This window comes from Ammodytes marinus (genome assembly GCF_949987685.1).
Source record: "Ammodytes marinus genome assembly, chromosome: 17".
NCBI lineage: Eukaryota > Metazoa > Chordata > Actinopteri > Uranoscopiformes > Ammodytidae > Ammodytes > Ammodytes marinus.
Window position 1 is genome coordinate 8,221,699 of NC_137221.1, and position 15,601 is coordinate 8,237,299.

A 15,601-nucleotide genomic window follows, 5' to 3' on the forward strand; every position below is an offset into this window, starting at 1 on the left:
AATAGATTATTTACAAAAGTGACACGTGATTTGATATTTGCTTTCAAAACAGTTGGTTAGTTACTAATATGAATACAAACCTTAAGGTTTATCTTTCTGGACTATGTTATGAAAGTGGCCGCACTTATGTAGTGCTTTATGATGTTTTTGTCGCTAATTCACCGTTTCAATGACATCTAATTTGCAATTTCAAAATTAGTTTAAATTTATCTAACAATGTGTATGACTTGTGTATCCTTGCTGTTCAATGTTGTCATTGTGCTCCAGTGACCTCTGTCTTTATTTCCCGGCTTCAATACAAATCTCCCTCGGGATACAAATAAAGCTCATGTTGAAGTACTCTCTCTCTCTGTCTTTCTTTCTCTTTCCCTCTCTCTCTCTCACACACACACACACACACACACACACACACACACACACACACACACACACACACACACACACACACACACACACACACACACACACACACACACACACAAACCAACAATTATGAAAATAGTGACACGCACAAACAAATCAGGGGAGCATGTTATACTTACACTTGGGTTGATGTTTAACTCACAGCTGTTAAGGTCAAAAAAAGGTCATTTTAAAAGTTAAACCACAAAAAAATAAAAGTACTTCCTTAAAACTTTTTATTCCCGTCACAATGAGAACAACCTTTGATCTTACGTAAACGGTGTGGATAAATCCAGCCGCACTGATTCAACCATTAAAGAAAGCAGGTCGACGCATGAATGATTTGACTTTACTCAATGTCATTGTGATGGCCAGGCTTTGAGAAAAAAAAACTTACACAACCTTAATTTAAACCACAATATCTAAACTTTACTCTACGACACAGTGGTTTCAATTTCATGTATAGCCACACTCAAAATGTTATATGGAACAGTACACACTTCCTTTGTGAAAACCTGGTTTGTATAGGTTTCTTCTGTCATGGTCATATCACACGTCAAGTGAGCACTGGTCATCTGGTTGTGCCAAGTCCACGTACACATGTAATGAAGAGATCTGTTCTACACTCAACAAAAATATAAACGCAACACTTTTGTTTTTGCTCCCATTTTTCATGAGATGAACTTAAAGATCTAAAATTCATTCCAGATACACAATATTACCATTTCTCTCAAACATTGTTCACAAATCTGTCTAAATGTGTGATAGTGAGCACTTCTGCTTTGCTGAGATAATCCATCCCACCTCACAGGTGTGCCACATCAAGATGATGATCTGACATCATGATTAGTGCACAGGTGTGCCTTAGACTGTCCACAATAAAAGGCCACCCTGAAATGTGCAGTTTTGTCTCACAGCAAAATGCCACAAGCATTGAGGGAGCGTGCAATTGGCATGCTGACAGCAGGAATGTCAACCAGATCTGTTGCTCGTGCATTGAATGTTCATTTCTCCACCATAAGCCGTCTCCAAAGGCGTTTCAGAGAATATGGCAGTACATCCAACCGGCCTCACAACCGCAGACCACGTGTAACCACACCAGCCCAGGACCTCCACATCCAGCAGGTTCACCTCCAAGATCGTCTGAGACCAGCCACTGAGACAGCTGCTGAAACAATTGGTTTGCATAACCAAACAATTTCTGCACAAACTGTCAGAAACCGTCTCAGGGTACCGTGATGAGATCCTGAGGCCCATTGTTGTGCCATACATCCATGAACATCACCTCACGTTTCAGCAAGATAATGCACGGCCCCATGTTGCAAGGATCTGTACACAATTCTTGGAAGCTGAAAATGTCCCAGTTCTTGCATGGCCAGCATACTCACCGGACATGTCACCCATTGAGCATGTTTGGGATGTGATGTCATGATGTCAGATCAGCATCTTGATGTGGCACACCTGTGAGGTGGGATGGATTATCTCAGCAAAGCAGAAGTGCTCACTATCACACATTTAGACCGATTTGTGAACAATGTTTGAGAGAAATGGTAATATTGTGTATCTGGAATGAATTTTAGATCTTTAAGTCCATCTCTTGAAAAATGGGAGCAAAAACAAAGGTGTTGCGTTTATATTTTTGTTGAGTGTATATAGGGCTTCTCCTGCTTGGAAAATGCTTGCCTTCAGCATCAGACTCACCAAAAGCCGACGCTCTTTTAAATATTTGCTTAAAAAAACAATTGATGAACCACATTTAGATCGTCAGTAAGTGTGCTTGTGGATTATACAGGTTCCTATTGTTTGTTTGACGTGGTTTCATTTATTCAATGTTCATTTTATTTGGATGAGTTTGACGTTTATTGTTGTTTGGTTTGTTTTATTGTTCGTCTTGTTTTTGTTTTATTGATATAATGTGATTTTATATTATTGTTTGTTTTAATTGTTGTCGCTCTCTGTGTGGACCCCAGGAAGACTAGCCAACCCTTTGTGGAAGCTAATGGGAATCCAAATAAAGAATAAAGAATATATAATTTGACATAACTGGCAGTCAAAGAATGCAACTAAGTAGCATTGGTTAGATTTTTTTTAACCTAAAAGTAACTTGGGGTACTATGTTTAACTACTGTGAATGCAGCACTGTCTAGCAATGTAATCAAAAATATTTAGTGAACTGGTGTGGCATTTAAAATCTTAATTATATCTGTTAGAAATAGGTTATTTAGTGGAGTTTAAGCATAAAGTAGCAGAAAATGGAAACTCTTGTATAGGCTAAACATATAACGTATGTTTACACATTCAAATAAAGTGTATCATTAATATCAATGTTATTTAATCTGATATAAGGTTTTTTGCACTGTGGTATTGTTAGTGTTGCTAATGTAAGGATCTGACTACTTGTGAAGGCCTACTTAGTTTAGCACTTTTCACTTTTTTCACACTCCGCAGTGTCTCCATCTAGTGGCCCAAAATATGTTTCTCCTGTGAAGGAAGTGACGCAATGAAAATGGTCACGTGCAGAGCTGTCTGAAAGAAATCAGCGGAAAGCTTTCATTATGTCTAATTCAAAATAACAAATAAGCAAACGTTTTTTTCACTATCAATAAAGCAAGCTAGGGATACCTGGGCAGCATTAAACAAGAGGAAGTTAATTTAGGTAAGCAATTTTCTCCACTCGCAGCCCGCTAGTTAGCATGCTAGCTGCTAACTAACATGCCTTATATTCTGCTGTTTGGGTTAGCATGTTTAGCCACAAAGAGTTAGCTTTTGTCAGTCAGAAAAAAAGTGTCTCTTTAGTATGTTATCTCATAATTTAGTGCGTACAACATAACGTCTGGCTTTCTAGTAGTAGTGTGTGTGTTGCAGGAATTGTTCCAACATTTTATGCCGTGTTATTATTTTGAAACTATTTGTTTCTTCTGAAACGAACTAGCGTTAATCTTGGTCATTTTAAATACCCAATTTTCGACACAAGTACAAATCAGGTTTGGAGTTGGCCTAATAGGCTCATATCATCTCCGGGCGCTGTATGTAGCGATCGTCTACTCTTTATGTTACTGTGTCTCATCCATTTCCCTTATGATTTGTGTGGTAGTGATGGCAGCCTCATTACCGCAGAAGCCGGGCATGGCAGGGATGCCCGCTCAGCAGCAGCAGCCCCACCTGCCCCCCAGCGCTGCCTCAGCACCGGGTCAGCAGCCTTTGCCCCCCCAGGGCGCCCTCAGGGAGATATCTCCAGTCTTCCTCTGTCGCATTGGACAGGAGACCGTCCAGGACATTGTCACGCGCACCATGGAAATCTTCCAGATCACACGAGCTACACAGGTACTGGAAATCAGACTGTTTTGTTGGTAGTACGAGGTAAACTGTAGAATAGATAGTCTTTATGTTTTTGCTGAGACCAGCACATTTTCATCATTGATTTATCTAAAGATAGTTTTATGACAAACTTTCTCAACTCAAGGTCCACTTGTTTCGCTTTATCTGGAGCTTTCGACCCTCTAATCTAACACTCAATATTGCATTTGCTTTTTCGTCACAAACAATACAATAATTCACTTCATAATTAAAAATAGTTGCAGAAAGATGGCCTGGACTCAAAATGATTAGTATTAAATAGTTTATATTTATTATTTTTAAATAGTTTCTGTGATAGATTATTTAAATAATTGACTAACTAGCTTATCGATTTGCATAGATGAATTGGACAGAATATTCGAATGTATATACTTTACTGCTGCTATAAATAACAATTTTAGTCTAACTTCCCAAAAAGTGACTCCTGTCAGGTGGATGTCAACTGGATAGCTGCTGTTTTTCTAGTTTACAGGGTTCCTCTGTTGCCTGTCAGTTTGCATTTGTCCCATCCCTCCTCTTTTTGGTGTGTCTGTTTGACATGCTTGTCAGCCTCTGTCTAACTCATCTCCACCTGGCGTGTGTGTGCCTCTAATTGACTCTCACCGTGTTGCTCGGTGTGTAACTCAACTCTTCCAGCTTGTCTTTGTCCATTAAGCTGAGCGCATATTGCTTTCCCTGCACTAAAAACTCTGTCTGAAGAAGCAGCATCAGGACCATGGACTCTACTCAAAAACTGTGTGTTTATGCATTTTATCTATGAATTTTAACCAGGCTTCACACATCGCCACCCACATGCTCTTATATCCAAAACAACTAGGAGAAATTCTGGACAGTTTTTGGAAACACAAACATTTTCTTAAATTGGAAATCAAAGGTGGAGTCAGCAATTCTGTAGATCGCTTGTTGTCAAAATCACTTTTTGTCAAAATCAGTAAACAGCTCCACACCATCCGCTTACTGTACCTGTTTGCGCTGAAAATAAATCTGGTGTTTATACACAGCCCAGGCTTTGTGAAACTGGTATGTCAACAAAGGGAGCTCACTGTGGCTAGCAGAATGTCAGTTTTACAGAGCCTAGGCTGTGTATTAACACTGGATATGTTTTCAGCGCACCTACAGTACGGACAGGTAGTGGATCGTGAGGAACTATTCAATGAATATGATGACAAAAAGTAATCGCTGACTTACCCGTCTAAGTGTTAACCAACTAGTCTTGATCTCTGCACACAGCACTGCCATCAATGTAAATAACATTTCCCACTGATGAGTTACTGTATGTGTGTTTGGTGCAGCTGCCTAACGGTGTGACCCAGAGCCAGGCCATGTACCAGGACCGCTTTGGGAAGCTGCAGGAACATCTCCGCCAGCTGGCCCTCCTCTTCAGAAAGCTCCGGCTGCTGTACGAACGCTGTGTGGAGATGACCTCTGACCTGCAGGAGGAGCCAGTAGAGGTCAGGGAGGAGCCCCTCAAATTTAGACTTTGATATTGGTTCCATGTGTTTGCATTTTGAAATATTCTGCTTTATTATGGAATGGTCAATACAGCTGGAGAAAACCTTCATTAGAAAATACTCTCACTTTTCAAACCTTAGATCCGGTATTGATTAAATGAATTTGCACAAATGTCAGTTTTATTCTTTGCCTTTTTTGTTTACACTCTGTATTCTCTCAGTATCAAAACCAAATGCGTTCATAGACATGAGAAGGAACATTTGTATATTTTTGTGTGTTTTCAGCTTCTGCCCATTGTTGGAGAGGAGCTGCTTTCTATCAAAGTGGAGCCCTGCAGTGCTGCGGTCAACCAGGAGAGAAAAGAGGTTCTTGAGGTATGTTCCGGTTTTTCTTTCATCAACAAGGAATGGACACCTATTCCAAGCAAGTTAATATGGAGTCACAGCTTCCTTTGCTGTTTGTCAAATTGCAGTGCAGTTAGTAGTTATCATGTATGCATTCAAGGAATTACAAATGGCTTGAATCTGTCTCATATTGTCAGATATCCATGTGATTCTTGGTCTAGCAAGATATAAAGATCATATAGAGTCCAACACTGCTGCTACTTCTTAAATAACCTGAATATGCTGTTATTTGGCCAACACAATATCATTACCCAGGAGCTCAGGCTGACATTTGTTTTGTGGCTATGAGAGAACACTGAGCAACGCATAACATTTAGCTTTTTTAATGTCACTGCAAATGCCTGTAGGTGGCAGCGCTGACTCTTGGTGAAATGCAGTATCATGTGCAGCTGAAGTAAATGTTTTATCAACAACATTTGCAGCAAACCAGTTACAAGTATTATTACTAAAAGTATTTGACTTTACTCTCAAAATCCTCTTCTAGCTATAACTGTAAATAAACCACTAGGCACTTTCCTGATTGCTCTGGAGAAAGCCTCTTGTCCAAATCGCTTTTTGTCAAAATCAGTGAATATCTCCTCAAATCCGCTACGTAAAAAAAAACGTGTGCCTAAAAAAATTTCTGGTGTTGATACACAGCCCAGGCTCTGTAAACTGGTATGTAAACAAAGTGGCCCACCGTAGCTAGCAACATGCCCTTTGACAGAGCCTAGGCTGTATATTATCATTGGATTTTACTTCAACCCGCCAACAATACTGACAGATAGTGGATCCTGAGGAGATATTCACTGATTTTGACTACACAAAATTGTCAAGCTTTCTCCAGAATGGCTGACCCCACCTTTTTTAAGATGTTAATGCTAAAGCTATGGCTAATGTGCACTATGGAGCTTTACCAATGGAGGTCTTGTGTTCACCTGCAGAAGGTCCGTCTGAAGAACCACGAGATGAAGGTTCTGATGGATCAGATGAGGAACCTGCTGTGGGACGTCAACGCCATGCTGACGCTCAGGAAGTGATGCTTCCTCTTATGTTTACTCTCTGTTTAAGAGATGCATTCATACGCAGACGTAAGGACTTGGACAATGGCAAAGACCAGGTGAAATAAGGGAAAATCTGTTGGATTTTGAACACGGGACCTTCCGCTTCGGTACACTTCCTATGTGTGGACACTTCATCACTGAAACTCACAATTCACTCACTCTTCGACTAAGAACGTCCACTGTTTATTTTGTAATATATTGAAGTTCTTGAGGGGGGAAGCTATTCATGAAAGGTAGGATGAAAGGGATACACTTGTGTCAACCTGATACACTCCAGCTCCAAGAACCTTTATATAAGGCAGCTGACAACCCAGTTTTTTTTTGTTTGTCAATTGCTTGACAACTGTTCTCTGAAGGACTCCTGTTTCCAATAATCAAATAATGAGTATAAACCGGCCTTACCTCAGGTAAAAACAACAACAAATATTTGTTTCTCAAAACACTACATTACGGTGCTGTGGCCCCAGGTGCTGACTCACTCAACACCAGACAGGCTTGAATTTATTGCAGGTAATTCTTCCATGGAGCACAGAAGCTGATCTGACGACTACAATAGGAACAATCGGCCTTATTATGCTCAGTCAGTTGTACAGAACTCAAATGAGCCCCTTGGCAGCTATGTATCTCAGGTGTTTTGTACATAAGCTTGTGTGTGTGCATGTGTTTAATGAGATTAGCTTCCTCAGTGCTAGAGAACGCACCTGTTTACCCAGAGGGTCTTGAGACTTGCTTGCCTATGAATTTATTTTTGTAAACTGTGGTACAAAAGGTAGGCCTACTGGGTCATTTCTGTTTTTGTATAAAATATGCTTTTTATTTTCAACTAAATGTCTGAATATAAACCTTACCTGCTTTTTAATACAGGACAGACCAGCTGACACTTTGCAGTTTGTGCTCCATTGTGCCAAAACCAACACTGAGTGCTGATGTGGGAATTCATGATCTCTTTCATAGTTGAGATAATATGAGTGCATTAAGACATATCTGTAAACACATTAATGCAGATTCCTATCCTGACCCTTTGAGATGCTGGGGAACGCTTGTTGAAACATTTATTTTGTGGAAACAGGAAGCAGTACGCTTAGTTGAGAGTAAAATTCAAACTGTCAAACGGCCCAAAAATGCATTTTTTGTAATTGATCAAATTAATCTGGGCTATTGAGTAAATTGCAACTAAAAATCAAAAAAATGTATGGCAATTTGAGTAACTTTGGTTTTTGGACTTGTTGGTCAGACAAAAGCAGTTTAAAGCTCCCATATTATACACTTTTCGGTTCTATTATACACCATATTATATGGTCTTAGTGGTCCCTAATACGTTTTTCTTTAATTGTTTGCTGAAAAAACGTTCAGATAATTTATTGTACTATGCTGATGTTCAGCTAATCTCACAATGGCCTATTTTTTTAAAAAGAGCTGCAGCTCCCCTCGTAAATATACAATCTTTGAGCTCCCCCCGCCCCCTGTCCGGAAGCGAAGCCAGATACGCCTCGCCCTCTGTCTGTCAGGGCCGTGGACCAATAAGAAATAGGGGTGTGGGCTGCACAGTGGAAGCTTCTGGCTTTCCAGTTTGTGAGGTCAGAAAAGGGGAGAATTCTGACTGGAGTATATTGGGTGGGGGAGGGGTGGTGGTTTCAGAAAGGGGGAGAGTGAGAAAAGGAGAGTGTTATTTTTTAAAATATTTTGGCAGTCTCTAGGCACACCGTGGACCCATGGATATGTTAAAACACATTTAAAAAGTGCATTTAGCATAATATGTGACCTTTAAATTTTGCGCTATTTTGCTATGCATTTAGTAGGATCCAAATAACCTGTTACTATATTCCTCCCTGATATTATTTTTTACAACTCAGTCTCCCAAAATTGCAATCTTACTCCTTAATCGATGCTGAAAATATGTCTTCTTGGAATAGAGGGTGTTTGCCATGTAGGGGAAAACAATTCTTTCTGAGGCAACCATCAGTTTGCATTTATAAATCCTTTTATTGGTTTTTACAGTTTACACATTTTGATGTGATATGATCTGTTTCCACGGCAACAACCCCTGCACAGTAAAACAGAGACACACAGACAGCTGGAGTGCATGGCACCAATACCATTCCCTTGGGTGCTTCTGGCATGAGATAGCCATTCCTTTTCTCATTGTCACAGCAATAGCACTGACATTGGAAGTGTTCACACGCATTGCTTTTTTCGCCATCCAATGGAGATTGTCCTTTCTCAGTGAGCGGGCCAATCGCAGCGGACCCTTTCAAGGCCCCTCAATTCTTTCTCATAACAGTCTCATAGAAGTAGGAGAAATTAATTAATGCTCCTTTCAAACTTCTGAAGGCCTTTTTTTCTCTTCATATTTATACGTGTATAACCCAGAACAGTCCACCAGGGTCTGTCTGATTGTACTTAGTCCATCACACAAATGGACCACACTGGCACTGTGTCCACGTCCCAGACAGTCTTGGGAATCCCATCTTGACTGTTGTTCTCTTATTGGTCCATTAGTCTTAATCCTAAAGGCCACTGGACAAGACCTCAATGCCTTTCAGCCTTTCTTGTCCATCATTTTCACGCTCTCTCCAGATCTTTGTACTTTTTGCGGAGGACAGACACTTGATCTTTGAAGAGCACGGGGTCCAGGCGGAACTGAGAGTGGACCAGCGGCATGTAGCCAAACCAGTTGGCGAAGGCGTTGACACACTCCTGCCGCTGGTTAAAGTGCTCCGGGTTGGCCCAGGGCACAGCCTTGGTTCCCTGGAAGGTAAAACAAGACAGTGTCATTTTTAAAGGAACTGACGGGACACTTAAGGCCAGGACACACCGGTCCGACTACCAACCATCGCCAGAAAATGGAATCTGCCGATGCAGGCAGCTTCATTTTCCCCGGCGCGGTCAAAAAAATGCGAAGAACACACCGAGCCGACTACTGACTTGCCGTACGTTCTGCGCTTGCGCCGGATGACATTAAGGAGCTGTTATCATAACGTAGGCTGTCATTATAACGGAGAGAATGCATGCTGCAGACACACACACACACACACGTGGCCGCTCCTCGCCCAAACTACCTCCACTATTTCTGAAAACGTCATGCACGGACAATCTAATGCTATGTGCTGATTGTGATTAGCCTACATAACAATCCGAACATTCTCCGATTTTATCGATAGCTTCCTAAATCTTGTTTGACAAAAGTGAAACTAATATCTGCTCCGCTGCCGTGGCAGAGCAGAGACGGGCGAGCCCTCCACCAATCAGATTACTCTGGCTGAAAGACTGCCCGACGTCGATTGAACATGTTGACTCGGCTGAAAAGAACCCCAAACAGATTTGTGTCCCCGCCCCCTCCAGACTCTCCGACGCGGGCTGGTGTGTCCTGGCCTTTAGGTATACAGCATCTAAGGACTACAGCTTTAAACACATATGAGAAAGACAAATGGCTACCCACCTGTGGACTGGGCAGCTCTTTGTACTGCTTCCTTTGAGCCACTTTGATTGGTGGCAGGTGGGTCACACCAGAGACCAGGAAGTTCATGAGGATGTCCTCGCAGTTGGAGGTGCGATCCACCAGAGTCCGCAGAGACTGGGGCAGGTAGTGGGTGAACAGGTAGTGGTAGTACCTGTGGGGCAGGTGAAAGTGTTCCACAGGCATGGGTTTAATGTTATCAAAAATGTAAAGGTTAGATAACAGCAAACATATATGGTACTTAAGTATTCAAATGGAAGGCCTAAGGGGTGGGACATAGGTTACATACGTTGTTTTGAGTGAAAAAAACCGACAGTGTAACCTATGTCGTTTTGAAATGGAATGAACGCACACAATCTCTGACTTTAACACACATCAGTGGGTCTGCAGGCTGTTCACTATCAGCCAGTGTGTGTGTGTGTGTGTGAATGCCTGGTGTTGTGTTAACTTTATATATAGGTTTATTTAAACCTGACTCTCTCTTCCCCCCCCCCCCCCCCTTTAAAAGTTAACTTATTGTCTCGAGACTGAGCAAATGTATACGACCATTGAACAGTGTCATCCAAATCAATAAAGGTTTTAGTCACATTTTGTTTCATAAGGGCTTTTTGGTGCCAATAAAATAAATATTACTGCAGGATAATGGAACATCTCAGCCATGTGCCTTATAACATAACCAAGATGTGAAAAAAGTAGCTCCTCTACATTGCTCTTATTCATCTGACAGGAATATTGCGTCACGTCTGCCGCTCCAGTGTGAAACCTGGTGTTCTGTCTCACTATTATTAGCCTTTAATCACAGTTTCAGCTTCTTGTACTTGCACTTGCAGTACACTAAATCTCTAAAGACAAGCGCATCAGCTGAACACCTTAAAATAAAAATGTATCGTACAGAACAAAGAGATCCCTGCACAGTGTCCCTCAGGTGGAGGCCAGGCATCCAGCACCTGTATGCTAACAACAGGCACGCTAACATCTCAGCTTAGACAACGTGGTACACTGTATATTGATGATATGTATCTGGGACAAGTTAACCATGTCATCATCAGTGGGATTTGATATTTATAGTGCATAACGAACCATATCCCCCATAGTATAATGCATACAGTATGTGTTCCATTCTCCATGGTCCCTTATAGCAGTGCTTCCTAGACAGCTAGCAATCTCACATTACATTATTCAGAAAGGCACCTGTTACTATCTTTGCAATATTCTTTAATTGCAGTTAGGAATAACCACGTGTATCTTTATGCGAGTCGTTGCAATTGATTCTAGGAAGTTGCCATCTGGTGAACAGTTTTAAAATAGTATACTGCAAGCAATTAGATAATTTGCATACTAAAGACTAAATTGCGGGTTCTCAGAATGGGAATGGCAGGTTTGAATTGATTTTTCATTTCTCTGTTTAATTGGTGAAACAGACATTTGAGAAAAGGCCCAACCCATGGGTTTTAAGGATTCAAATTAGTGTGACAAAAAAATGACCCTGTTTTTTTTAAAGATGTAATAAGGTTTCAGCAGCTCCTCATGTACCCTGTCCGTGTAGTAATTGTCATTTAAATTGTAGAAGAACTAGCATCCCTCTGCCATTGCACATTTCGACTTCAGGCTTTACGAATGAATCAATGGGCTTGAAGTAATCCCTGAGTATTTCACCCTCTCATTTTCCTTTCTCTCTGTTAAGCATCCACATAATTATCCTCCTTCATACTTCTTTCTGTTTGATTTTCCCTATTTGCTTTTCATGTTAAGATTCAGGTCACTATGCTCGCTGCTTCTGTAATTCATCAAGTTGTAATGTCTACTGGGTTTAGCTGTTTCTGAAAGGCAATCTGTTTTGATATCAATGTCGAGTCTGTTTGCGCAATGTCTTGTTTTGTGATTGATTCAGTTGTGCGCCCAGTATATGCATGCACGCATGTCATAAATTCATAATGAAAACACATAAACAAAGCATATGTAGCTCTTAATAGCATTTCGTGTTTTAAGCATTAGCTAGTGATATGGCTATAGGGATGGCAACACTAGTCCATTGGTCAGGATTGTTATGAACTATTGTAAAAACATTGCTTTTTTTTCCGATAAGCCAAGTCAAAATTGTAAGCATTTTAACATTTAGCTCAAAGCACCACTTTTCCTCCCTAGTACAGCCTCACAGAGCGGACTTATTGATGACAATATTAAGAAGCATCTCATGCAGTGGGGTCCAAAAGTCAGAGACCAAATGGAAAATCTAGTTAACCTTGAAATAATCATAAAAGTTTGAGGATGGAAAAAAATTTAAAAACTCGGTTTATGTGGTGAAATGTAAAACAAATTGAAGCAAATGTATGGCAATTTGTAGGAAAAAAAACACTCTCTGGAGGGATACAAGGCCAAACGCTTGAGGGGTTGGTGGGGTAAGACATAGCAGTATTTCACAGATACTGTATTTATGGTACTAACAGAATGGTGAACAGTTTGTGAGGAGAAAATAGGAGAAAGAGAGAGAGAGAGAATGATACCGCAGTGTATCTACCCCACAGTGAAAAATGGTGGTGGAAATATTCATGTCTTTTTTTTCTGCCTACTCTGGAGTATGACACCTGCAAAAATCCAAAATAAAAAGTATCTCCCACATCCGTACACCACTGCATATAGCATTATGTAGCTCTAATTGGCATTTTCTATTCAGTTTGCTACAGTGTGTTGCTGACTGTACCTGTGATAGAAGGCAGCTCCAGTCAGGACGATGGAGTAGTCGTTGGTCCATTTGGAGGTGTAGCCCCAGGCATGCTTCAGGGGATCCCAGAAGTGGCTCCTTGGAGGGTAGCCCACGATGCGTTCAGGGAAGCTCCGCCACACCAAGAAGGCAAAGTTCACCTAAGATTATCGACAATGCAAACCCTTCAGACACTGATGCAAGCAACCTTTTCCAGGAGTATTGATTCTTATGTGTGCACTTGGCCTGTGTGTTGTATTGATAACCAGTGGACACACACACACACACACATATATACACACACAAACGCACACACACACACACACACAGACACACACACACACGCACCTCACTGGTCAGCAGGACTGTATCCTCGTCCAGACTCAGCACTGCTTCTGTCTCTATGGCAACATGAGGTAGGAACCGACTGGTGGCCTGGGAGATGAAAAATAAATCAGAATTTATTCTCAGTTCTGGTGCTGTCCGACAAGGGCGTAGGTTTTGCTTCAACATTGGACACACACACACACACACACACACACACACACACACACACACACACACACATTATAAGTGGGGATCTGGGGGGTACTCCACCAGAAAAAAAAATGTGTTTCAAACATACCTTTTTGTGCAAATGACACAATCTAATTCACCCTGAAGGTGGGAAAATGCATCGTATTGGGCTTAACTCACTATCCAACAACTTACATTGGGCCAGCTACACGCTTTGCACTGCACAAGGCTGACTAGCCGTCTGCAACTAGAGGCAGAGGAGAGCTGAACGACGGCAAGTTTAAGATGGTACGGTCCACTGTAGGGGTGTTTGAAATGATTGGGGAATATGTATTAACAATGAGGAGGGATATGTAAGTGTTTCAACATCCTGAACTGTAATTTTTACCTATTTTGGGGAGAAGGGTTGTCTTCCTTACTTTTTGAGGGGGACAGATGTATCTATTCTAATTATTGGGGGGGGATGACGTCCCCTGCGCCCTCCCCCCCAATAAATCTACGCCTATGCTGTCCGATATACTGTACGTGTTATATGGCCAGCTGTGCTTTGAGAAGTTTTAAGAATGCGACAGAGATGACCATATTACAGTAAATTAGGTTTGTCTGAGATGAGTGAATCACTACAGATTTTTGCATTTGGAATTTAAAAAAAAAGATAGACAGAGTGACATTTATGAAAGCGATTGCTCTGCAAATGGGTGGATGTGTCAGCTCAAGTAGAAGGAGCACAGAAATAAAGTAACAGAGGGAGATAGTGAGTCAAAGAGAGAGAGCGAGACAGAGAGATACATAAACAGACTGAGCAGCAGAACAGTTTGTCATGCTGTCACTCAGTGTGAGTTGCGAGTGGCCCTGGCCCTCACCTTCCTCCTGCCGTCTGTCACAGTGAGGGGGACGGGCATGGGCGGCCATTTGCTCCGACTGGGCACCGGCTTCTCGCTGTTCCAGAGAATGATGATCTGTATGGCAGCAAGGGAGGGGGGATGTTACATACACTTTAAACAGATTGACGCATCAGATGTTTGACTGCTGACATCGATCAACCAGTAGGGGTGGTTAAAAGTTACCATTTGTGGCTTGAATATATTTGATTTTGTCATAGCATCTCAAATGTTTCGTCACATTTACCTGCGAGCAGTATTTCGACTTGGAGACCACCTGAAGCAGCTTCATGATTGGCTGAGACTGGGAGACCAATGGAGAGACAGCGTGGATGACAGCGGTGAACTCCTGACCTGGAGTGACCCCTGAACAAGTTCCCGAATAAATGAGGGTAAGAGAGAACGTTTTAACGGTTTGAATATTTATTTTGGTACAAAAATGCATCTGTATTATTCCATCAGCAAAAAATGCACACATAGTGGCTTTAAAAATAATAACATTGTCATACATATTTTAGCAAGATTGAAAACTAAAACTAATACAGACACGGACTTGAGTGTATATATCTGATTATGATTTGCAGGTTGACTGTAATTTCCACCCTCACAGATCTCATATAATGGTCTCATCGCCGTCCTTAATGTGCAATAAAGATTGGCAAATTGAGCAGACCCATTTAAATGAAGTGTGTGTTTACCTAATCCCAGGTAGTAGAAAGGGAAGTGTGCGAGGTGAGTGGAGTACTCTGGCAGGACCAGCAGACCTCCTGGCAGGGAGTTCCACATGTACTTGTTCCTCGATATGTGAGAGAACACACGGTCTTTAATGATCTGGGAAGGAGAAAAACAAATAAGATTAGGGTAATAATATCAGAAGCAGAGAGAATGTGTTTGCTTGTGCTGTGAAGTGGCTGGTGTGCTTATCGAGTATTACCCTGCACCAAATTCACTTCTTCTTATTTTTTCTTTAAACCTCTAAGCCGTCATATGAGAGTCTTGGAGCTTAATCTAAACTCCACTGCAATTCGAGGCCTGACACACTTGCGTTTGCATATTACATCAGTCCCTATTGATATGGCACGTGCACTTCCCATTTGACACCAACAGGAGGAGTCCACGCAACAATAACCCCGGTGTCTGAAGCCCTCATACCTCCCTGACCTCAGGCTGCCGGCACAGCTGTCTCCCATGGGGAGAGGTTCCCCTCTGCATTCTCTATGTATATAAGCAGCTTATCACCAACCTCCAGAACCTCTCTCCTCTATTATCTCTCTAGTATAAATCCCCAACAGCCAATACACTAGGGGCTGCCAGACTTGCCTTTATAAACATGTGTGCAGGCCTATACCACTCACTGTGATTTCTTCAGATTTCAAAAAGGTGTAAAA

At 41.6% G+C, this 15,601-nt stretch overlaps 2 protein-coding genes across 3 annotated transcripts in view; one reads left to right on the forward strand and one right to left on the reverse strand.

The window, feature by feature from the left end:
* Positions 1 to 2,916: 2,916 nt before the first annotated feature.
* LOC307263907 (mediator of RNA polymerase II transcription subunit 30) lies at positions 2,917 to 7,713 on the forward strand. Its single transcript, XM_080045203.1, has 5 exons — positions 2,917 to 3,058; positions 3,497 to 3,726; positions 5,052 to 5,210; positions 5,496 to 5,585; positions 6,539 to 7,713. The coding sequence occupies exons 2-5, from the start codon at positions 3,499 to 3,501 to the stop codon at positions 6,632 to 6,634; spliced, it is 573 nt and encodes a 190-aa protein (XP_079901329.1). The 5' UTR covers positions 2,917 to 3,058; positions 3,497 to 3,498; the 3' UTR covers positions 6,635 to 7,713.
* A 960-nt stretch (positions 7,714 to 8,673) lies between these two features.
* Positions 8,674 to 15,601, reverse strand: part of ext1c (exostoses (multiple) 1c) — a 71,683-nt gene continuing 64,755 nt past the window's right edge. For both annotated transcript variants that reach the window (XM_080045614.1, XM_080045615.1), the window contains exons 6-12: positions 14,912 to 15,044; positions 14,461 to 14,579; positions 14,196 to 14,291; positions 13,165 to 13,251; positions 12,817 to 12,977; positions 10,098 to 10,269; positions 8,674 to 9,406 (exon numbers count right to left, since the gene is read on the reverse strand). In XM_080045614.1, the coding sequence (XP_079901740.1) occupies positions 9,221 to 9,406; positions 10,098 to 10,269; positions 12,817 to 12,977; positions 13,165 to 13,251; positions 14,196 to 14,291; positions 14,461 to 14,579; positions 14,912 to 15,044 (954 nt within the window). In that variant the 3' untranslated portion in view covers positions 8,674 to 9,220. The remainder of the gene's footprint in view (positions 9,407 to 10,097; positions 10,270 to 12,816; positions 12,978 to 13,164; positions 13,252 to 14,195; positions 14,292 to 14,460; positions 14,580 to 14,911; positions 15,045 to 15,601) is intronic.

Coding starts and splice junctions, on each gene's coding strand:
- LOC307263907 (XM_080045203.1), top strand. CDS start 3,499: ATGGCAGCCTCATTACCGCAGAAGCCGGGCATGGCAGGGATGCCCGCT. Junction 5,211..5,495: donor TGCAGGAGGAGCCAGTAGAG/GTCAGGGAGGAG, acceptor GTGTGTTTTCAG/CTTCTGCCCATTGTTGGAGA. Junction 5,586..6,538: donor AGAGAAAAGAGGTTCTTGAG/GTATGTTCCGGT, acceptor GTTCACCTGCAG/AAGGTCCGTCTGAAGAACCA.